The 25,203-nt window shown below is 37.9% G+C and overlaps 1 protein-coding gene across 3 annotated transcripts in view; it reads left to right on the top strand.

Moving 5' to 3' along the window:
• Window positions 1-25,203, top strand: part of SLC4A4 (solute carrier family 4 member 4) — a 346,852-nt gene that overhangs the window by 152,352 nt on the left and 169,297 nt on the right. For 2 of the 3 annotated variants that reach the window (XM_068542845.1, XM_068542847.1), the window contains one exon: window positions 7,688-7,867. In XM_068542845.1, the coding sequence (XP_068398946.1) occupies window positions 7,688-7,867 (180 nt within the window). The remainder of the gene's footprint in view (window positions 1-7,687; window positions 7,868-25,203) is intronic. The other variant, XM_068542846.1, reaches the window with a different exon arrangement.

Here is a 25,203-nt window from a genome sequence, read left to right as displayed (position 1 = left end):
GCATATATCTTGCTGACCTCTACATATCTGTTTCTTCTTCAGAGAGCTTGTTAGTTATATTTACAAAGCAGCTCCACACTTCCCTTGCATATGAAGTGCTTAAGGTACAAGTGGAGAAGGGAGAAAGACTAATGTGAAGATGCTGGGTGGACAGAATGAATTAGTTTATGCATTTATTCAGCAGTGGTACATGGCCTTCTACAATGAGCCAGACACTATTCTAGGCCCTGAAATTAGGTTTGCAAATCTACCACTTTGTAAATGGGATAAGTTACAAATCCATGTCCACATAGGTAGTGAGAAGATAATGTTGGAAATACTGCTTTATGTAGAATTTTTTGTATTTGACAAGGCAGGTGAGACTGAAAAAGGACATCTGATATATGAGGAGAGCTGTTGGATTATTGTACGCAGGGAAGATGATGAAGCCCATCTACAAAGACAGAGGGAAGCAAAGGGAACGAATGGTTTTCCAGGCTATTTGTTTCACTGACTTTTCTTCATTTGTTAAAGCTGCAAGAGAGATTGTTATCCAAAAAAGTATCATGGTTAGCAAAAATCAGTCCCGTTTCTGAGTGAGATTTGCAACTTTCAGGCTTTAAGAACTAATCTAGAGCAAAGATGTCTGAAGTTAGAAGTCAGAAATGCCTAAGTGCAAAGCAAAATGGGAATTAAACTTGTGACTGGGCAATGGATAGCAATCTGTGTGTTGTGGTTTAAGGGTCATCGGGAAGTTTCCTGTATTGAAAAAAAAAAGTCCTACCATAGACCATGATTACTTCCTGAACTTCCACTGTTTGGAGATTCATTTCACTGAACCCAGGGTTTGTTTTCTATTAAAATATACATACTCTTTGGCAGAGGTCATATATTCATTCCATGAGCTGCAGAGTGGTGTTGTAGAAATAATGGTGGATTTAAACTGTGTGGGGTTTAATTAAAGTCTACCCCTACTAGCACGTGTGACCACAGATAAGGCACGTTGCTTAACTTACTCGCAGTCTCTGTTTCTCATCTGTAAAAAGTGGATGAAGGTAGACCTCTCAGGGTGTTGTTAGAATTGAATGAGGATCTCAGGTGTAACTGTCCTTACTTCGATGACTATCCCAGTATGAATGAGTTTATCCAGATCTTTCTACACGTCACCTAGCAGGGGCCGAGTGTAGACTGAGTCAGGTCAAGAGATGCTCAGGGACTTCATGAGCAGGAGAAAAATCCTGAAAGGTGTAGTAGATGGAGCTAGAAAACAACCTCACAGCTTCTTTGCTGTGCCTGGAGCTGGCTGGTCAAGAAGGGTGATGAATGTTAAAGTTGAATTATATACTTGGGCTTTTCTGTAAAACTGTCTTCGAGGTCTTCAGCACCAGAAAGAGCCATCTTAAGGCGTTTCTGGTCTTCAGTAACTAACTGACCCTTTCCATGTAGTAGAAGACAGAGTCCCACATTACACTGGAGCCTCATTAGCCAATGGCCAAAGAGAGAGGTTCTGGTATTTACTACATTTAAGAAAGGTTCATCAAGCATTTTACATTCTCAGTTTAATTTTCCATTACTTTTTATTATCTGCTGCGGCTTTTTTTCTCTAACCTCCACACATTTGCTTTAATAATGTCATTAAATTTTAAAATTGGACACCACTAGGTCACTTTGACGTGTCATCACTCAGTACTATGTTTGCTCTACCATCCCTGAGGCAAGCAGGCAGAGAGCCAGTGCTGTCATTCTGGGGCTGATAACACAGAGAAACAATTCAGAGGCAAATAACACACATCACAAGGAAAACAAAGAAATTTTTTTAAAAAATGGACTAGATTTGGAGGAGTGGGGAGAAGAGCATGTTTGAGAGAGTGTAAGTGGCTGAAAAGAAATACTTAAAAATCCTCTGAAAGAGTCAAATCCTTACAGCAGCTTTAAAAACATGAAAGAAAAAAAACTGCCCTGATTTCAAGTGATAAAATGGCATGGTAACTTGAGTTACTGTCATTACTTGATTATTAAAAAATCTTTTGCTAGCAGAGGATGCAGTGGATTTGTTGTTTCCTGAATGGTGGTGTTATTCAGACTTGAGAATTACATGCAGCTAAGTCTTAAGATGCATTTCCCCTTCACCCTACTTTTATTTCGACAAACAAGAAGAAAAAGAAATCAGGATGAGTGTGATTATATCCAACAAACAATAGCACGATTTCTTTCCTTTTTTGCAGTCCACTTGCTGCCCCTTCTCAGTGGCCTCCGAGGGGCACCCTTCCTTTGCAGGTGCAAAGCCACTGCCACCTGGGGGCCCGTGAGCAGTGGCCACTGCCTAAGCGGGTGTCACTTCTCACACTTGTGTAAAAATTCAGCCTCATTCTGATTCTCTCCAGGACCTCTCCTAGTTTTCTTCATGAAGATCCCCTTCTGAACCCTAATAGAAAATTTGTGTTATTTAAAGGATAAAACATCATTTTTATAGGTTATTTTAATAACTTTATTATTGCTGTCATCTTAGCAATTTTACATTTAAAGTATCATTCACATATGAAGCCAAGTACATGAGAATTTCTCTCCCCTCCTTAGTTAAAAAACAATTATAAGCCATTTCAGGTATTTTATTATGATGGGAAATGGATTAGGAAAATGTAGCTCTATTTTTGGAGCTCTCATTTTTATATTTAAAGGCATTCCTGGGCTGTGCATGTTGGCAGATATATTAGTCAGGTTGTTTCTTGCTTTTAACACCTTTTATATTTTCAAAATGGTAATATATTTATTTTTTTATCACAAAACTAAAACATGTTCATTTCTAGTAATGCAGAAAAATATAACACGCAAAAGTCAAAATACCACTAATCTCATCTTTCAGAGCTATCCTCCCAGCAGTTTTTCGGTACATCTCTGTTTACACACATGAAATTTATTTTACAAACTGGGATCATACTATAACCCTCTAATCTGCCCTTTCTAACTTAAAAACATAATATGAATATTTCCATGTTATTAAATATAAGTATAAACATCATTTTAATGGCTACAAAATAGTTAATAATCTATAGTTGGGCATTTAAGTTGCCTTCAAGTTTTTATCGTAAAGAAAAGAAATGAACATTTTTGTTATACTTTTGTGAAATTGCTTATTTCCTGATGATAGGTTTCTTATGGTGAAATATTCAAAGGGTGTGAACATTTTAAAGGGCTTTGTTTTGTATTGGCCAAGTGGCCTTCCAGAAAGGTTGTCTTGTTTGTTACTGTCATCATCAGTATATGGCCTTGTCTATTGCATACAACATTCAAGTCACTGGAGACTGGTCTTCTAAATTTTGCCACTTTGGTAGATTAACATAAAATTGGTGAAATTTGTATAAATTTGTTTAAATTGTCTGTTAGTCTTGAAGTTGAATATTTCTTGGGCCTTTTGTGTTTCTTTTAAGAATGGACTTATATACACTACCAAACGTAAAATAGATAGCAAGTGGGAGGCAGCCGCATAGCACAGGGAGATCAGCCCGGTGCTCTGTGACCACCTAGAGGGGTGGGATAGGGAGGGTGGGAGGGAGACCCAAGAGGGAGGGGATATGGGGGTATATGTATATGTATAGCTGATTCACTTTGTTATACAGCAGAAACTAACACGCCATTGTAAAGCAATTACACTCCAATAAAATGTTAAAAAAAAAAAAGAATGTTACCTTTGACCTTTTTTGGGGGATTGCATGACCATCTTCTCTTCAAGTTTTTTTTTTTTTTTTTGGTCTAGAGTTTCCTTCTTAAAGAAAAATATCATGTGATACGGAAAAATATCTAAACTGTGAATCAGAAAACCTGGTTTAATTGGGGGGGGGGTTGCCTTTAATTAGGCTGTATCTGTGAGCCTCTCCCCTCTCGCGCTCTTGTCTCATCTGTATAACAAGAGTTTGAACCTGATGCTTCCTGAGCTTCCTTTCAGCTCTGCGATTATCTTGAGCTGGCACTTTCTCTCCCAATTGGTAACGTCTGTGGGATTTTGAACACTGAAGGCTTAATTTTAGTGTAGCTATGAAATGTTACTGCCTCCACTTTCCTTGAAAGGTTTTGTAGTTTATGCTTAAAGAGATCCCTGTGGGCCATTTTAATGGAAACCTAATGAAGGGCATAAGCCACACAGATGTTGTAACCTGTTCTAATTGGTGATTTCCAGACATTAGTAACAGAGGGCCGGCTGTGCATATATATGCACTGGTTTGAGATTACAGGGGAGGTCAAGAATAGAGGGAGGCCCTGCCAGGAAGGGTAGATAAGAAACACTTTAATCCACAACCCTGGAATTAGAGTAGGAGTTTGATAACACTTGCAGCAGATATGCCAGGGCCATTTATTTTTATGGTTCTTCTGTAAAATGGACTTTCCACTTTAAGACTTAAAGGGAAAATAGACGGTTGTATTCAGTAGCACTTAATTATTTTACTGTAGAACAGAGGGTTAAGTATAATTACAGGATCCGTTCTGAGAGTTTTACTGAGTAAGGTTTGTGTAGTTAAAAATACTCAGAGCTAAAGGCCATTCTCAAACCAAAACATTCCTGTGGGAGAAACTCTTCCTGCTTTGCCCAGGCTCTCTACCAAGTGGTCCAGTGTTATGTGACATTTATAGCATCTGTGTAAGGCATGTGACGGAAAATCCTGGATTCAGCCTCTACTTGGCTCCCAGGTAGTTGATTGTACACTGTGTGAATCGTCAGCTTCTGGCTGTGAGACCAGTTCCATGACTGCTTGTTAAAAAGATGGACTAATGAGAGGTGCAGTCATGCCCAAGCAAAGCCCCTTGAACATCTGTAACTTCACTTTGCGAAGAGATGGGAATGTTTGGGAGGTGCTGTTATCCTATCAGTATCCAGCAATTTTCTTTCAGACTTCTTCTGCAAAAGAAGAGCTTTTGTTCTCTTCTCCACTTTTGTATGTGGAGGAGTTTGCGCAAGAGGAAAATATTGACGTGTGTTGATGCAGCCACGCGCCTGAACGGGTGGGCCTGGGAGCTATTGTTCTAGCTCTCTGCCAGGGACAAAGCTCTATCTGCAGACAGTGAGGTGTTGTCCTGCCATTGCATCTTTTTTATTATTATTATTATTTAGTTAGTTAGTTAGTTTTGGCTGCGTTGGGTCTTCATTGCTGCACCCGGGCTTTCTCTAGTTACAGCACACGGGCTCAGTAGTTGTGGCACACGGGCTTAGTTGCTCCGCGGCATGTGGGATCTTCCCGGACCAGGGCCGGAACCCGTGTCCCCTGCATTGACAGGCGGATTCTTAACCACTAGCGCCACCAGGGAAGTCCCGTGCCATTGCATCTTGCACAGATTCTGTGATATTTTGTCCTGTGCTCCATTCTGGACAGTGGATATGTCAACCTGTGATGTGACATTAGAGGAGACTTTTATGTCATACTGCTGACATGCTGATTTGTGAGAAAGAGGACTCCTTGTTTTCTGTTAGAGTAAAACATATCCTTCAGCACACCCACCCATGAAGCAATTTCTGTAAAGCACAATCATCCTTTCTACTTAGAACCATTCTGAAAAAAAGAGCTCATCGAAATTTTTTGGGAAAGATTTTTCTAAGACTATTTTATTTTATTATTTTTTATTGAAGTATAGTTGACATATACAATCTTATATTGGTTTCAGGTGTGCAACATAGTGAATTGGCATTATTATACATTATGAATTGATCACCACGATGTCTAGTAATTATGTCACCATACAAAGTTATTACAATATTATTGATGATATTCCCTATGCTGTGCATTACATCCCATGACTTATTTATTTTATAACTGGAAGTTTATACCCCTTAATCCCCTTCACGCATTTCACCCACCCCCCTCACCTCCTCCCTTCTGGCAACCACTAGTTTGTTCTCTGTATCTTTGGGTCTGTTTCAGTTTTGTTTGTTTCTTCATTTTGTTTTGTAGATTCCACATATAAGTGAAATCATTTGGTATTTGTCTTTCTCTCTCTGACTTATTTCACTTAGTGTAATACCCCCTAGATCCATCCATGTTGTTACAAAAGGCAAGATTTTATTCTTTTTTATGGCTGAGTAATACTCCATTTTACACACACACACACACACACACACACGTATATATCACATCTTCTTTATCCATTCATCTATCAGTAGGAATTTAGGTTGCTTCCATATCTTGGCTATTGTAAATAATGCTGCAATGAATATAGGGGTGCATATTATCTTTTCAAATTAGCGTTTTTGTTTTCTTTGGCTAAACACTGAGAAATGGAATTGCTGGATTGTGTGGTGGTTCTATTTTTAATCTTTTCAGGAAACTCTGGTACTGTTTTCCACAGTGGCTGTACCAATTGACATTCCCCACAGTGTAGGAGGTTTCCCTTTTCTCCACATCCTCACCAGCACTTGATATTTGTTGTCTTTTTGATAACAGCCATTCTGACAGGTGTGAAGTGATATCTCATTGTGGTTTTGATTTGCATTTTCCCAATGATTAGTAATGTTGAACATCTTTTCGTGTGTCTGTTGGCCATCAGTATGTCTTCTTTGGAAAATGTCTATTCAGATCCTCTGCCCACTTAAAAATTGGATTGTTTGTTTTTTTGATATTGAGATGTGTGAGTTCTTTATCTATTTTAGATGTTAACCCCTTATTGGATGTATCATTTTCAAATATCTTTTCCCATTCAATAGGTTGTCTTTTTGTTTTGTTGATTGTTTCCTTTGGTGTGCAAAAGCTTTTTAGTTTGATGTAGTTCCATTTGTTTATTTTTGCTTTTGTTGCCTTTGCCTGAGGAGACAGAGCTAAAAAAATACTGCTAAGACTGATGTCAAAGAGTGTACTGCCTATGTTTTTTCCATGAGTTTTATGGTTTCAGGTCTTTCATTTACATCTTTAACCTATTTTGAGTTTATTTTTGTAAATAGTGTAAGAAAGTGACTTAGAGCTAATAGAAATTTTAGTGATTTTTCTTTTTTAGTAAGACTAATATATTAAAATTTCTAGAAAATTCTGATCAGGTTATACTTTAAAATGACTAATAGAATATATTGGAAAGGCTTTAGTTGGATCCAAACAAGAAGAATAAACCTCCCTTCTTAGAAAAGACTGAGGCATAATTTTATACTTTAATCTTTCTTTCATTGGATTAATTAGTGTTCAAATAACCTGATATGGTATTATTTTTCTTTACTTTGTCCTATTATAAACAAAATATAACATTACAGAAGAATTTGGGAAAACAGATTTAAAAATCAGTAATGTCGTGATGTTAAATTTTGCATATTCTCTTCAAGATTTTTTCATATCATTTATATTTCTGGCACAGTTGCTGTGATAGAGTACATGAAATTTTCTAATCTTACTTTTAAACAAAACAGTTGGAAAATATAATTACTTATTGTGTTACTAAGAGAAGAATGTGATTAATGTGAATTCACTACTAACTGGGATTGAAAAACATTGACAAGACAGTTCTTCCTCTCTAAACATGTAATTAATACCAGAATATTTATAACTCTCTCTTTAATGTCAATAGCACTGTACCCTGTATCTTTACCTTCACAGACAGTGGAAAGTTAGAAATTTTGAAGATAAATATATTGATATTAAATTTGAGGATGACATCCATAAAATTACAGTAAAACATGAACTTTGTGGTCTTGTGACTGAGTTTCGTTTTTTGCTTTTGTTTTGCTTTGTTTTTGTATCAGAGATGATTGTTGACCATCAGATTGAGACAGGCCTATTGAAACCTGACCTTAAGGATAAGGTGACCTATACTTTGCTCCGGAAGCACCGGCATCAAACCAAGAAATCCAACCTTCGATCCCTGGCTGACATTGGGAAGACAGTCTCCAGTGCAAGTAGGATGTTTACCAACCCTGATAATGGTAATGCAGGGGCCGCCTGGCAGCTGCTCTCTCTTACCTGCCTCACTCACCTTTATTCCACCTCTTGTCACCTTTATTTTTTTTTTTAAATCCCTCTTCTTATTTCTTCTTTTCTCAAGTTCATATGCCACAGCCATTTCATAATGACACTTTTTATCCAATTGGGCAGGTTTGCAGTCCTGTTGGAAAGATGTCAGCAGTTACTGTAGGCTGCAGATGCCAAGATGCCTTGCTTGTTCCACACACATCTATTCTGATTGACTGAGAGGGTTTGGTAATAACGCTATGATAAAACAACTGAATGTTTCCAGTGAATCAGCAAACTTGCAGATTATTGAGTACATCAAGGAATGTGCTTTTGACATGGTGGTTTGTCAGAATTAGGAGGATAGACTAAGATACGATACTCTGACATCTCGCATCATGAAGTGTTTGCTTGGTACATGAGTTGGTGTCCAGCCTATAAATGATCATTCATAAAAGTAAGCTTCAATATTACTTTTACTGCTTAAAAGACCAATCTACTCTTTTGTTATATGATACTGATAGTTAGATGTGAGAATCATTATTCAAGGTAGGATATTAATCCCATTATATAGCAATAGGAAAGGCACTGTGTTTTATTTATACTCTCTTGCATTTACCAGAGTTTCTTGCAAAGTGTCTATCCTCTGTATCATTGTCTTCGTTTTGAATAAATTTCATGATTTGGTGCAGTCTAAGGGAGAAGTTAATTTCCATGAGGTATGGAAAATGAAGGTGTGGGGAAAGAGTTGCTAAGCATTAGGCTGGTAAAACTAGGTCTCTCCCGTCCCACCCCCAGTCATTTTAGTATTAAGAGAAATGAGTAGATAAGGGAGCTTCTAATTCATTGTTCTCAGCTGTACTTTCAGAATAACATAAAACATGTTGTCACGCAAAAGGTGGACTAAGTGAAGTGTATAAACTGAATTCTAACTCAGCCACTCCATTTCTGGAAATCGGGTTTTCTGACTTAATATTAAAATTAACGGTGGGCTGGCAGAGAGCTTACTGTTAGCAAACTTTGCTACACTTTGGAACCATCCCATGTCGTTTTTTTAATGAGTGTTTAGTCATTAAGCAGAACCAAATGAAAAGTTCAATTTTATTGAGTGACTTTTATATTGATTTAATTGCTGCTATAAGTTTTTTTTTGAAGCACAACAGATTATAAATAAATAATTAAAATGAAAATGTTCTTTATAAAAAACATTCACGAAAGGAAGAATCTAATCTAGAACATTCCTGTGACAATTTGATGGTTCTACCATTACCTAGAATATTGAGGCTGACTGGAAATGTTTTGATTTTTGTGTATCTCTTGTTTTATTTATTTTTTTAAATAGCATTTTGAAGAGTTTAATGGCTGGAAATGTTATGTGATAAACAGTTTGTTAAAACTGATGTCACAAATAATTTTAAAAACAACTCACATTTTAAAAATTATGGCATTTAAAGTACAAGTCTGTTTTTTAATATCTTTATTATCCTCTTTCTCACATAAAATGAAATTTTATGATTTGGAGACTTACTTTTTTTAATCACGAAGTTGGTGGTAGTATAAAGAAGCAAGAAAGTGCATTGTTTTCGAACGTTGCTGTATTTGCAATGAGAAGAGGAATGAATATTGTAGAGCGAGGGTGCCTTCTACCAGTGTGGTGTGAGGGTGAGCTTCATTTTCACGCAAGTATAGGCAGAGGAGAAATTAGGAACGGATGGGTCTTGGAGGCCAGAATCTTGTGCTTTAGGGGAAAGCATTTGGACATGGAATACAACTAATGAGTTGATATTGCTTGGTCATTCAATCTTTTATCCTATCAGTAGATCTTCGTACTTCAGAGGAAAGTTGAAATTGCATTTGTCACTCACCTTCTCACATGTGAAATGCCATAGATGCTGGGCAGAAAGCAAGTTGGAAGGGCAGGCAGTTCTTTTTCTTTCTGACTCTTCAGCTGATCAGCTTACACCCTACAGCATGGAATATGATTTAGGCCTTTTAAAAGATGTTGGCATTCGTGTTACCTAACTCCTTTTAAATATCCAGAGGCAAGATTTGGCTTTGAGAGATTCTATAGTAATGAGTTTCATGTGCCTCCAAGGTACATTATTATAAAGTATCAGATGGGAAATTTTTGGTTTTCTAGAGGCACTTTTTCTTAACTTGAAAGTTTATACAGTTAGAAATGTTCTTAAAATAAAATTCTAAAATAAAAAATTATAGAACTTTTGCTACTACTTTAAGAAATCAGAATCATGTATCTATTGTAGTTGAAGCTAGATTCTAATATCCCCATGTAAAAACCTAGATAAACTGAAGTCACCTTGGTTTTCTATCACAGCCTTAGAAAATGGACTCAGGATGATGCCAGCCTTAGTTATGATAGCAACAATGCAACTAATAGCTGAAATCTATGGACATACTGTAGAATTGGAAATTTTTTCATTCCCCAGTAGTGTGCTACCCCTTACATACTCACAAGAGCCAATTGCTATCGGGAATTTTGAGGGCTGGTTGTAAAACACAGCTACTATTAAAAATTAAATTACATAAACATATACAGTTAGATAATATCATTAAAAACAATGGTAATAAATACTCAAAATTCATTATCTCCTACTTATTTTACTGCATTTTACTATAGGCTATGCTCTTCAGGTTATTTACATCTATTGTGTCTGTGTAGTCAAAATGCTACCAAATAGTGTTCTGCTACAAAATAGTGGGAAGTAGAACGCTTCTTCCCAACTCTGTATTCAGGGACTTCATATTGGAAGCTTGAACTCAGTCACGATGGTAGTATTACACCATAGAAATCAGCAAACGCTACAAATCAGGACTTGATATATTGTTTTGTCAATTGTTTCTAGACTTAAAAAAGGGATAGAGAAAATGCTAATAATGCAGATTAAACTTAAAAGTAGGTAGTGTCTATAGCCATTATCTTAGCTTGGGCTCCTATAGCATGTTACCATAGACTGGTATAAATGCTTAAACACAAGCATTTATTTCTCATAGTTCTAGAGGCTGGGAAGTCCAAGATCAAGATGCAGCAAATGTGGTTCTTGGTGAGGGTCCTCTTCTTGGTTTGTAGATGGTCACCTTCTCATTCCATCTCCACGTGGTAGAGAGAGCTTGATCATCTTTCTCCTGTTTCTTCTTATAAGGGTGCTAATTCCATTCATGAAGACTCTGCACCCAAAGCCCCACCTCCTAATAAATACCATTACATTGGGAGTTAGGATTTCAATATATGAATTTTGGGAGAATACAAACATTCAGTCCATAACAGCTGTTAAAATGTGAATAACACAAAGAATTGAGGAAATAGTCTTTCAGTATTCAGAAGATATTATCCAGTTTAGCAAAGGAGTCACCCACATCATTGATGATTGAGTGAAGTCAATACACTCATACTTACATATATCTTCATTGTTTCACTTTTGTCTTACTCATTAACATATATGATAATGGATGTTCAATGGATGTCCAATGGATGTTGGACCTATGCTTGTTTGCCAGCTGAAAACATAAGTTGGCTACTGATAGAAGAGTTTGGTAAAAATCAACAAAAGCTTTCTGTGAGAATCAACTGGCTGTAGGCAGTTTACAGTACAGCATTGTGTATTTATTATTTGTACGTGTGCTGCACATCTTTTATAGCAGTAAAATTTACTACACATACACAAACACACACACACACACACATTTTTCCACCAGAGAGCTGGTTTTCAAACATTTACCAGCCCACGCACTACAGCCCACCACTGTCTAGCCATGGCCAAAGGTTAACTCTAATTTTTCGGGTCTTGATGTGGCTTTGGATTCCAGATGATTTAATGATTTTGAAAAGAAATGAAAAACCTTTTTGTTTTTAATAAATCAGGGAAGAATCAGGCTAGCTTCCGAGATGTTAATTATTGTGAAATTGCCACTTATCCAAGACATCTGTGAATTCTGGTGGGCATGTCTGCCAGGTACTAAATTTTAGGCAAGTGCTATATTTTCTCAATATATTAATTGAGGCATTTCTATGGAGTTAGTGTTGCATGAAGAAATTAATGAAGTTTTCATTTCCTCTGGTGTTAGACTTTCGTTTACCTATTCTCTTTCTTTCGCACGTTTTAGGTTGAACCATATGAAATTGCCATTTTTGTGGGTAAAATAAAGTTGACTATCGGCAATTTCATATGGTTCTACTTAGTAATTTGGTCAGAGATACTCAGATAATAGTTCCGTATTATTTTAGTTTACTATGAAAGAATAACACTGAAGCCTAGGAACATTCCTTGGTAGTATTTAGAAATCAAATAAGATGTATTTAGTTTATGTTTTGTTAGAAAGTGAAAGTAAAGTTTATACCTAATCGGTATTCAGTCAATAAATTGACAAGGTTACCTGATAACTCTGTTTTAAAAAGTCATGTTTTATAGGATTATCTGATTTTTAAAAGTATCATTTACCATTTAAATGGATACTTTTGATATGTATTGTCTAATCTTAACAAAAATGAGTAATACCCAATTTAAGGACCAAGAACCTTAATTCGAGTATTCGGCTTTCACTCCCTTTATGGAAATTTGGGCAAAGCCATTATGAATTTGTCCCTGGTCTTTTCCTGGCTTCATTTTCTCCCCCTAGACTATCATAAAAATCCTTTCCTTCCATGGTCTGGGAGTATAGATGCCCTTTACTGAGAAGTGACTTTGGTTTTCCAACTGCATCTAGACTATGAATTTCATTTTGCCCAATCCAATTTTATGATCCCAATATTCATTAGCTTTTTCAGCAAAAAACTGGAAAGGTAATTTAGTACCCAGTTTCTATGTTTGTAAAACAGAGATAATGAAACTTAAATGAGATAATAAATGTAAAATGTTTAGAATGGTAACTGTACATAGTAATCACTCAACAAATAATACTAAATTATATGTAATAAGTTTAGGCACAATTAAGGAAGAAAAATCTCATATTGAGTGAGAGTATTTTCTGGAATGATATTTGCTCTGTAACTTACTATTTTGGAAGAATCTCATGGGCATAGTGCTGATTTATTTTCTCTGCCCTTTGATAAGTGATACCAATACCATTTCATTAGCAATGGAGAGGAAGAAGCCCTTTCTCATCACAGCCCTCTTACAGAATAGTCTGTCCCCATCATTGATTTTCCTCTTTGCTGGCTATCAGGGAAACCCTAAACCACACTGAGAATCGAAGACTTAAAGCCGCTGCAGCAGGTAGATGAGGATTTGGAAAAGGTGGCAGCTCCAAGCCAGGGCAGCTGGCTCCTAGAACTCATGCTGCTTCCTCCAGGCTTTCTCCTGGTGCACTTTGGCCTCTTCTGTAGTTACGGGGACCCAGGGCCTGCTCCTGATTGAACCTCCAAATTCTATCTGAATTCACCACTTTCTGTTTGTCTATCAGGTATGAGAAATGCAATCCACTTGCTCCCACCATTTATTGCCCACCCTTTACTTTCTCCCCGGATTCCTCTTTTCAGTGTTATCTGCCAGGCAGAATGCTGCTTCCTAACTCTTTCCCACACTGCTGTTTCTGACATTAGCACACAACACCTTTAGGTATTATAAAAAGTGTAGTCTATTGCTGTTACCTATAATAACACAGATAGTGGTTAGCAACATAGAACAAACAATGAAAAGAAATCATTTTTTTTCTGTTAGTAGTAATTCTAGGTCCCACTGAAATGTAAGTAGGATTAGCTAGGCTCTTGCAGCTTTGCACCCGATTGGAGGTTAGGCATATTCCAGCTATTTGGCTTGGGTATTCCATCAAGCTGCCTGGATATTGGCATGTGGTGGATCTGGCTGGGACCATCGCCAGGTTTGGCAGCTTTCTCAGTCACTTTAGACATTCTTAGCTTTTGTCTGGGTTTTGGATTCCAGCTTACCCCAATTGTTTCTGGCTGGTTATTCTACTTTGCAGTATCCCTTTCCCCCCATACCCTTGAATTCAGACCTGCTTCCTGAATCAGTGGGTAAGGCAGACATTTCCCTAACTTCCCTCAAAGATTCTGTTCCAGAAGCAGGTCACTGTGCTTCTCCAGTTCTGAGATAGGTCAGCTGACAGGCTCACATCACCTTCAGAGGAGTCATCTTCCCAGGTGCCTTTCTGCATATAACCAGCTCTTTCCAAAAACCAGCAGCACACATCCATCTGTTTTGTTCAGAACTCTAATTCTCCGTTCATTTGCACAGCACAGATGAATGTCCTGGCTAGAATTCAGTGAATGACCAAGCTCTTCTCAGTCTTAGATTAAATGAACCAATCCATGGAAAGTTTCTAGAAAAATGTCTGAATAAAAGTATTCCTTAATAACTGTAGTATTTCTACATCATCTATCAGATACCATTCTTATTTTTTTTTTTCCCTTTCCCCAGACAGGTGACTGATCTTCCAAGATTTTTAATGCTCAGATCTTTAAATAAACAATAACACATTTTTTCTCCAAGGGTCATGCCCTTGCAGTATTTGCTAGTCTAGTCTGCTGTTTATGGCAATGAAGAGTCAGGCTTAAGAGATATAACACGAGTGAGTATTTAGTTTTTGATATTGAAGGCCTACTTTACAATCTTCTCCTTGAAGACATGGCACCATCTTTTCCAAAGGCTTCATTCTAATCCGGGAGTAATACTTAGTAGCAGTATGAGTTTGAGCAATTTACATTATCTCCTTGAGCCTCAGTTTCTATATCTGTAAAATAAGGGTACTAATGTCTTATTCTATGTATATAACCAGGAGTAAATGAGATACCTTTGTGAGAAGTATTTAATAATCATAATGTGAAATGTCATTGTAAGGAACAGCTATTATTCAGAAATATTTTAAGGGGAAAATTTAGTGCCTTTCAGATTTAAAACTGAAGACAGAGCTTCAATTCCCCACCATTATTTTGTATTTTCTCATTTTCTGTGTCTTTTAATTTTTTTCCCCCACCACTCCATATATGAAAACATTCTTAGAGTTTTATTTTTAAAACAACACCACTTTCATTATCAACTTTACAGAATCCAAATAATACATAAGGAGGTGCCACTCATGGGCTTTATAATATTTTTAACTTAGAGTATAAAGATTGATTAGTATGTCTGAGCAATGACAGTTCTTAGCTATCAATAAATAATATATGTATAGCAGGATGTTACCATGAAATAAACATATTTTAAAATTTTACTAATTGCCAGTCTGTTTTACATAACCAGGGTCTGTGATGGAGTAAAGGAATGGAATGATTCTCATTGTCGTATCTTACCACATATGAATATTCTCTTCTCCATTTCTTTCTTTCTCTGGAAAAGAGCCCTTAACTGATTTTCTGCTGCCAGCCTCGAGTAAATCTTCTTCCAAGGCTTGAGATCCTTGATAGAGCTACCCTTGTGAAGTCTTGCTTTTCCCAGACTCAGCTTGCTGTGAGAGCAGATAGGAGGGTAGGTGTAGATCCTACTCCCTGCCCCGGTCTCTATGAAAGAGAAGTAGGAGAGGAGAGGGAAGGACAGGAAAACATGAGGGATGAGGGAAGGAAAAATAGAGACAGGAGATGTGAGCACTGTGGACTCTTTCCCGTGTCTTCCCAAAAGAAAAAAGGGGGAAGAAAATCAAAGTCTTCCAAGAATGATAAAGCATGCCTCATTTTACTTGAACCCTGTTTCAGTATAAATACAAAGGACAAAAAGATTTTTTTCAGGTTTATGAACCTGATATCTTAAACATCACATTTTGATATTAAAGTTGCATTAAATTAAGCCAAGGTTGCTGTCTTTCATGTTTTCCAGCACCCTTCAGGATGTTGAACAAAGGAAATATCGTTCCATCAATGGTTGTAGTAGTAGTAGCAACAACAGTAACACCTCCCATTAATCGAGCACCTGTTATACACCAGACATTGTTTCCTGTGATGTTTCTAATGTTTCTATATCATTATCTCCAACTGCAGATGAAAAACCTGAAGCTCAGAAATGTAAAATAACTTGCCTCAAGATAGAGAAGTGGGGGAACCTAGTGCACTTGATAACAATATTCATATTCAACTACAGTGGTAATGAGCTTCCTGAACCATAATTTATTTCCCACACATCAGTGATTCCACGGCTCTTACTTTGTGTAACCCTGTGTTGTTGAAGGGCTCTGAGGTCATTCTGTGTCTAGGCAGGAATCCTTGCCAAACACGGCAGTTGGATGTCTTTATTGGCTTTCTAAATGGAGATTTCTAGGCAACATGTCATGTGCTTACAGGTGAAATATTGCTAAACTCCTGAGTTAAATTTCTTGGCTAAATAATGGTGTGGAATACATAGTAGGTGCTGAATAACTATTTGAACATACAACATTGCAATCCGGAAAGAGTCCTAAAATTTTAGCACGAGTAAAATTTGTTTTCTTCGTAATAGGATTTCTAAGAAAATGTTTTTTTGATAGGGTGTTTTGGTGTTTTTTTCTTTTTGGTTTATTTGCCTGATTCAAGTAGGGACACCCTTACTTGAACAGATTTAGGATTGATGGTTTTGAACAAGCTGATTCTCAAGGGAAAGATGAATCATTACTCCCACCCCCCCCAACCCAAAATCCTCCTCACAACAGCTTTTTCTACAGTCTAGATATTGGAAACCATCACCCGAAAATCTTTAGAGCTATGTCTCCTCATCAAGTCACAATAATGTAAACCAGTTTCTACCTTGTTTATGCCAGAAGTCAGGCAAAAGTGATTTAAAAGAGAATATGTAAGGTAGTAGCAAAGCTATTTATTTTGTAGCTTAAGTGTAGAAGACGTACAGTGAAAGCATTATTTGGAAAAGGCTTACACAATATATCATTACTATGCTATAATCATAGAAAGTTTGGCTTCATGTTTAAGAACAACTTTTCAACATTTTATCTTTGGAGTAAATTTGTGAAGAGAAGAAAAGCAGCATGAAAAGGTTACAGAGTTCGTATCTCTTCCTGCACAGAAGTACACAGAGGTCTAACAAATCAAAATGTTGGAATTTGCCAATATGAGTAATGGATGCTGTGAGCCTCCCAGTTTTCATGAGGGTAAGCAGCCAGATGGCTCCAATCAGCTTTACTAAAACACAGGTGCCAAGTCTCTATGGGCAGTTTCGTTTTCATGCTAGTCTTTGGAGCCAGGTTCTCTGCCAGTGTGTGCCAGGCTCCATTCCATTGTCCCCTTGATGGCGCGGCTTAGCATCAGCGGAGGCTGTATATGCAAAAAGGAGTTCCCAGCTTTAGTTCCCAACAAATAACGCACTGACATGTTGGCGGGGGGAGTAGAGGAGCGAGAAGCTGTTGGGGAAAGCCAGTCATCAGCACCCGAGTTTTGGAGCAGCTGCTGACCTCTCGTACTCGTTTTAGGAGCAAGCCATGGTATTGGTGATAGAGGTTGGGTGGTTTTGTACTGTTCAGCAGCTGAAGAATGTGAAGGCTCTTTTGAGTTTACTTTGCATTCCTAACCTCCCTCTGTTCTCACTGATCTGGAATTTTAGTTGGTCCTTTCTTGGTCCTAGATAAATGGCTGCCAGTTGTCCAACCTCTTCCATTTCCTTTAGCTAAGCCTGCAGGAATATTGGCTCGCTAAGCAGGTCCCTCAGTTGTCAAAAGAAATAGGAGGTGAAAATTGGCCCGTATGATAATATATATTTCTAAATGCCTCCCTCTTAACAAAAGCAATTTTGGATTAATCTCAACTGGTTCATTTCCCTTTTTCATTTTTCTTAGTGCAATAAAAACTTGCAAAGAAGTTCAATTATGGGAAACAAAAATTCAGATTGCAAAGAAAAGACATCAGATTTGCCTCAAACAGGTGCTGGCACAGATGGCCCGCTCACAAGTCCTGGCTTTATTTACAGCTTTTAAACACAGACTGATAAATTGACAAAAATGTTTCTAGATTTTATAATGTGCTGAATGCCCAAATTTGGCCATCAACTTACATTAATTTGTAATTGATTCAATTTAGAACTTGATCTCCCCAGTCACCAATAGCCTTAAGAGGACTATTTTTCTGCCCTGTCATTTGCGCACTTGTGTCAATAGATAATCTTTGCTTTTGGTTGGATATGCTTTGTTTGTTGCTTTGATCATTTAATGACTATATTATTAAGGGGAAAAAACCTCTCTCAAGTCAAATTGTACGTAGTCTGATGGTTAGTTATTTCCAACCTCATTGTTGTTCCTTGAAGGATAATTATGCTGCCTGTCTTACCAGGAGTGAGGCATTTGATGAGAATAGCAAAACAGATGACATGAAACCCAAATGGAACTATCTTCAGGCTGAAGTTGATGGTGTTCTCCAGTTGATTAAAAATATCTGGAAGCACCATGCTGTATATTTAGCCTACATCATTATTCTCTCTCTGATGTGGTCTAAGATTTGGCATGGGTACACCACATATTAAAATTAAGTATTAAAGGGCACCAGAAAATGAGAAATAACATGCATTTCTAAATTGATTTGTATTAAGGTATTGATTTATCTATATCCTAGTCTCATGTTCCTGAAGGGCTGAAAAACAGGAAGCAAAGGGAATTGAAAACCAGTTCTGTATTCATCAAGGAAAATGTTTCCGAAGTCAGAGTATGAAATGTTGCTTTCTGTTTTGTGTACAAGATCCATGAAAGGGTCTGTTGGGTAAATCACAAGAAAGCGCCTTACTAATAGAACACCCTGCTCCCCATGCTTTACAAAAGTGTGTGTAACTTCCCTCTGTGTGTGCTTATGTGGTGCAAGATTATTAACAGTCTTGATCGTACATCTTGAGATTAGTGTTCATTATGTAAATCTTTCCTCTGGATATAATCCATGTTTTGTGTGTTAGAACTTCAGGGCGGATCATCCACTGGTACTTGGGGAACTATGATGATTGAATGTAATTTGTTTTAGGCTTTTAAATTCTGTGTTGGGATTTGTTCCATCTAAGGATGCAGGGTCATGGGAGGCGGGGTGTGTGTCAATGTAATATGTCATTGTTCTCCTTTAACCTGCTTGTGTGATTTGCTTTAGTATTTTTTTCTTCTTAATTAATGCTTTCATCCTCATCCTTGCTGTGGCTGCTCATGTGTCCTCCTCCTCCTCCTCCTGTCTTCTGCTTCTGACACTAAAGCCCGCAGCCCGCTTGAGAACTCAGTGCCCTGCCTAGCAACCCGCACCTTGGACGATGACCCCCGAGTGCGGCGCTCTCCCAGCGTGGGATGGCTGAGTAAGTCAATGACCGGGAAAGGGCAAGGATGGTGGCGGTGGTGGGCGTGGGAGGGCACGAAGATGGGGCTCATGGTTACTGAGTGGAGGGCATCCTCAAGAATGCCTGAAAGGGCAAGGCTCACAGATTCCTAAATTCACAATTACGGATTCGTTTCTTCTGTTAGCAAAGAGGACAGTAATAGTGTATTCTCTGGGTGGTCTGCCATCCTGCATTAAGCTGAGTACCTTGTAAGGCAGTGGAAAGAGTTGGAGACTAAGGGTTGGGCTTGGCACTGGCAGTGCTCCCTCCACGGAACACTTACAGAACCTCAGTTTCCTCGTGGCGGTGATGACGCCAGATCTTCTTACTTCAGAGGATTGGGAGGAAGATCTCTTAAAGATGAGGTCTCTGAAGGTGGTGTGAAAGCATTCAAATGCTGGATGAGAGGAAAAACTAAGTTAGTGGTCTAAATCTCCCCTCCCCCCCCAGTACCTGTTAAGTGACAAAAAGGCAGTAGGTGCTACAGACCATGAAAACGTAGCATAAGATAGAATCTTTTATTTTTTATAAAATAAAGAGTTTTGTTAAAAAGACAAGATTTATATACCTAAAACCAAAAGAGAAAAGAACATGTACCAAAAACATGAACTTCCCCCTAAGATTTCCAAGTTTGATTATATGTGACATAAATTTCTTTTAGTTGTGAGGAAGCCTGTTCATGGTGACATCGTTAGTCTTTTAACCTTATTATTACCTTTCTTAAAACTAACCTATTGATATAGCTTTTCACTGTTTTTGCGTAAGGAAATTTCACTTACCTGGGAAGGTGTTTTTCTCAGATGACAGTGGGGGAAGTTTTAGTTCATCCGAAAATAGGGTTTGTTGTGCTCCATTCTTCCAGGGTTTTCACTGGAGTAAATTTGATGCTTTTAGAAACTGTAGCTGTAATTTCTATGTCCCTTAGAGATATAAATGTATGTGCTGCTCATTACTGCATGCCAGGCACTGTACTAGGCACTGGGTATTTAGAGATGAGTGAGTGAGTCCCTGCCCTCAGTGGGGCTTCCTTTTTAATGAAGAAGGCAGGGCACAATGGATAACAATTTTATCAAATGTTAATAAGTAAAATGACTGAAAAGTACACACACACACATATACACACACAAGATTATGGGAACATCTGCTGGGTCTGGGAGTTGTGATGGTAGAAGAGGCTTTTGGAGGAGATGATCTTGGGGCTAAATCTTAAAGGAAAGGTAAGAATTTGGTGGCAGGAGAATTGGGGGGGGAAGGACTGCTTATTGAACTACTAACTTTGTAATTATTTCTGCTGTACAGTAGGTCTAAGAAGCTTGAATAATAATTTTGTCTTGAATAATGATAAGAGTTGCAAACATTAATTCATAATTTTTTTTGGTACAACCCTGATCTAAGTACTTTATGGGATACCATTTAATTTTCTGAACAATCCTGTGAAATGGTTATTGTTATCCACAGTTTACAGATGAAGAAATGGGCCTTAGAGAGGTTTAATAACAGATCATTAAGTGTCTTGGGCAGGACTTGAACCTCATCATGTAGTAGTTTCATCTGTAACTTTGACAAATAGTGTCTTACTGAAGTTAAAGTGTAAGAAGTTCACATGGTTACATTGCCAGAAAGATTTACTCACCTTGCAGTGAACCTTCAGCATTCACATGATTTTCTCTGCAAAAATCACCCATTTCTTTCAATAAACTTTTTTCTCAGTGGTGCCTGAGGGAAAAAATAAATTCAGGTACAAAGTTTAGTCATTGGAGTTTGGAGTCAGGCAGAACTGGATCTGAATCCTGCATCTACCACTTACTGGCCTCTTCACTTTGGGCAAGTTACTTCTCTACTGGGAATCTGGGTTTACATAAAACCCAACTGTAAAACTGGGTTAATCTTACCAACATAGGATTGTTGTGAGAATTAACTTAGAAATATGTAAAGTGTTTAGTGTATTGCTCGGCACTCAGTAAATCTAGCATTTGCTGTTATTAGGAAAGTGCTTATAGGAATTGCTCAAGAAAATATAGCTGTTGTTATCCTTGTAACGTTTTATTTATTCCATGTCAGACATCTAGACATTGATATACTGTTGTGGATAAAGTATCAAGGAAATTGACGAAAATGTTCAGTTTGCTCGTGTTGTGGAAATATGGCACCTATTTGGAAATTAACTTAAGATCACACCCTGGGCCAGTCCTTCTAAGAAAACACATTTTAGTCATGAGAGATGATTCTTCTCATTGTCTATTTATATGACATATTCTCTCCCTAAACAAACGACTTTGCTATATCATCTCAGTCACCTCCCCCAGGGCTCCCTATTACCTACCACATCAGTTCAATAAACTTAATATACATATATAAAATAATGAAGATGTGCAAAGTGGTGCTGGTCCTACCAACTTATTCCTCATTTTCATCTCTTCTCAGTATGAAGCTCTAGTCTAAGCAGCTTGTCCTTTTTCTTTTGGCTTGTTTCGTGGTAAGCCCCACTTCTCTGTGCCTTACTTCATCCCTTTGCCTTTCCAAGAACACCTTTTCAAGTATGCCCGTGCAAAACTATTCAGTAGGGCCCGAATGAAGTCCCATCTCCTTTATAAAATTGTTCTCATAAACACAAAAGATCTTTTCAGGTCCTAAATTCCCTAGTTCCTATTGTCTGTGTCTCACAGTGGAGGATTTGCTATATGTTGTTTTATGTTGCCATCTGATGTTTCATGACTTGTATTTTTTCATTTCCACTGTATAGAAAATCTCCTTTAGGTCGGGAGCCTGATCTCATGCTTTTGTGTCTCTTCCAGTGCAGTGTAGGTATTTGAAACATAGGAGTTGTACAGGAAATATTTATTAATCCTTGACACACTATCATTTCCTTAAAAACAACCAACAGCTCAGTTTTCTTTAGGGCCCATCTTGACCACAGTAAACTATTAACCAGAAGTGAATATTGTTTACCTGGAAAAATTATTTCCCCGTATTTCTGCTCACTGCAGTCTGATGAATTTTGTCATCAGTTTATTCTAACAGTTAACATGGAATTATTTTTTCAGAAACACCACCCAAAATATCACCTAAAAAACAGGTTTATGGACAAGGTTCCTTATCTTTTAGTATTCTTAGCGAGATATTTTCAGACTTAGTGTTAACTTGAAGTAACTACTACCTCTAATAAGCTACATTTAAAGTTGCTTTTGGGGAGTTAGCTCTCACCATTTTTACATTGTGTGCTTCTTATCTTAGTTGTCACCTGAAGCAGATGTGAGCTTACAGCTCTTATCCATTTCGAACGCTGCCAAGGTATTGAATTAGAAGTTGGAACAAAACCAAAAATGATTTCCTCTTAGAGATCTCACCGGCACGTCTAAAACCAGTCTGGGCCACTGAGAACAAAGGAGCTTTTACCTCTACTTTTCAGGACAAGTTAATACCCACCTAAATGCTTTGCCATTATTAGAGCGTAGGTGTGTGCCCTATCTTGGTAGATCCAGAATGACTCTTCACTCTTGAGCGCTTATCTGTGAATTCAGTTTGACATCTAACAGCCCACATCCTCTGAGCCCTTAGAAAACACTTGTGTCCTTTTGCAGGTATTGACAGTGGAAATCAGCTGCTTCAGACTCTTAGGTCTGAACCTCAAAGAAGAAAATGAGGTTTAGGGGGTTTTTTCCTGTCATCTTCTGCACATTCCAGCATCTGTCATCACTTTGCTTTGTATTGTGTCTTTCTGTCTAGTTTGTAAATCTACCAGGCAGGGACCCTCTGGTCCAGTTCAGTGTATTGTTTTGTTTTGTAGGTACTTATCCGGTGTGTGATATTATTACTATCCCAAGTATTAATATTAGATAGTACTAATTTTTTTTTAATGAAACCACAGTGGTATAATTCTGTAGATTCTTGTTTCATCTTACAACCAGGTTACACAGTTAACATTAGAATTGAAAGAACTGAAATGCAAGTGGGACTCTTTTGCTTTAGGGAAAAAAATTTTGTTTTTTTTCTTTTTGGGCATTTCTGGAATTAAGCAATTCAAGTCTTTCAACTGTTGGAAAGTTTACTGACCCAATAAAAATCATAATTTTCTCTGGCTCAAGAGTTTTCTTAAAGAGTACTGAAACTTCTTTAGGAAAGTCTTGAACCCAGAGAGTTCACTTTAATACATTCAAGTCAACGAATGTTCCCTGGGCCCTTCCATTTCTAGTTCCATAGTCCAGTGGGAGAGAGAGGTAAGGGAAGTTCACAGCTGACAACAATTTGAGAGAGGGAGAGCCACCGGAAGAGTATGAGGAGGGACCTGTTTGTCTACAGCGTGTAACAGAGTAGCTTACATTATACTCTCTGAAAATGCTTATTAGAAGAATGGATAGTGGGGCATAAAAAAAAATTAGAGAATTAATTCTTCTCAGAGGAGGTAGACTTTTCAATGGGCCATAAAGGGTAGATTGTCCTTCCATACATGGAGGTTGTAGTAAAAGCAGGAATGAGACATTGAAAGGTAATACTAGGCTGAGAGAGAGGTATACAAGCAACCAGGTTGTTGAGACTAGAGAAGAGTTTGTGTGACATAGAATCAGTCAACACATTTAATTAGCAGAGAGGGCGTGAGAACGGAACATGTGGGTGTTAAGGTGGCGAAATCATTAAGCTGTTTTGTGGAAGGTCTGTGAACGTTTTTTAGCAAAGAGGTAGTTTGGTCCGAACTGTGTATTAGGGAAATTAATCTGCTGGGGGTTTCAAATGGGTTAGGAGGGGGAAAGGCTGGAGGTAAGGAGAGAGTTAGGAGGTGACTGTAGGAAACCAGTTGAAGAGAATGAGCATCCAGGCTAGGACTGTGCCTGTGGGAATGGAAAGGAGGGGATATTGCAAGACGTGTTGTAGAGACGACATCTGCAGGAATTGGCACCCATTGAATGTCAGGGGACGCAGAGTAAGGAATCCAGGATGCTTCAGGTTTTGAGCTTGCAACCAGGGAGATGGTAGGAAACCCGTCATAGAAAAGGGTGATGGGGTTTACAGAAACAGGACAGTCCCTATTTCTGCCCCTTTCATGCCTGCTGGGACCATCTTTGAAGATCCATTTGACGAGGAGATGGTTAGATTATGTATCATGGGCCAAGACTCTTTTAGAATTCTGCTTTGTTAGCACATTCTCACCTTAGTTTGGGGGACCCATTTAAACCTGTCTTTAGGGTGCAGAAAGACCACCACATCACAGCTGTCTTTAGGCAACTAGCGAGTATAGATCATTTTCTTCTTGATTCCCAGCATTTCACCTTCCATCCCTGTGTCCAAGATGTGGGCTTGTTCTTGATTATTATTTGGGTCATTTATTGTACCATTCTCACATACACTTTTTGGCCTTTTAAAGGGCAAAAAGGAAATCCAAGTATAGCTTCCAAAATTCTCTCACTATAGCTTTTCATAGTGAAAGACTATGAAAAGACTGTAGGAAATGAAGTCTTTCAGCAACCTGACATCTACCTTCAGACTTTTTAGTTAACATAAGACATTCAGAAAACGTATGTGGTATCCAAGAATAAATTATAACATTCTTCAAATACAGACAGTCCTAACCACTTTAAAAAAGGGGATGTTAGTTACCATTTATCCTGAGCTTCTGAAAGAGGGCTCATTAGTTATTTCATTGTTATCTAATATGGTATTTACAGCAAACTAAAGTATATGCTGGCTCTAGAAGTTATTAATAGAAAGAATCAAGGTGGAGAAAGAATAAAAACTTAGAAATTCTGTTGTATTTCAGAGTACTGGGAACTTGGAGGAGATTTTAAGAGGCACAGATTTCGAAAAATTGTGACCATCTGCTGGAATTATGAAATAGAGGTTTTTTTTCCCCAGCAAGGAGAGCTTGGGATTTGTGAGCATTCAAACATGTATTTGGCAGAATGGTGGTATGTGGAATATGTTCACAGTGGAACTCTTCTTCTCATCACCAAATCTGTGCCTTTTCCTGACTTTCCTGTCCGTTACTGTCTTTCTCCCTCCTTTAGACTTGGAACCTTAGAGTCATCTTTGATTATGAATTCTCTCTTCCCCTCCACCCACAGTGAAGGACTAAATCTGTTAAATGGTACGTC

This window comes from Eschrichtius robustus, chromosome 4 (genome assembly GCF_028021215.1).
Source record: "Eschrichtius robustus isolate mEscRob2 chromosome 4, mEscRob2.pri, whole genome shotgun sequence".
Lineage (NCBI taxonomy): Eukaryota > Metazoa > Chordata > Mammalia > Artiodactyla > Eschrichtiidae > Eschrichtius > Eschrichtius robustus.
This window is presented reverse-complemented; position numbering and strand designations above follow the sequence as displayed.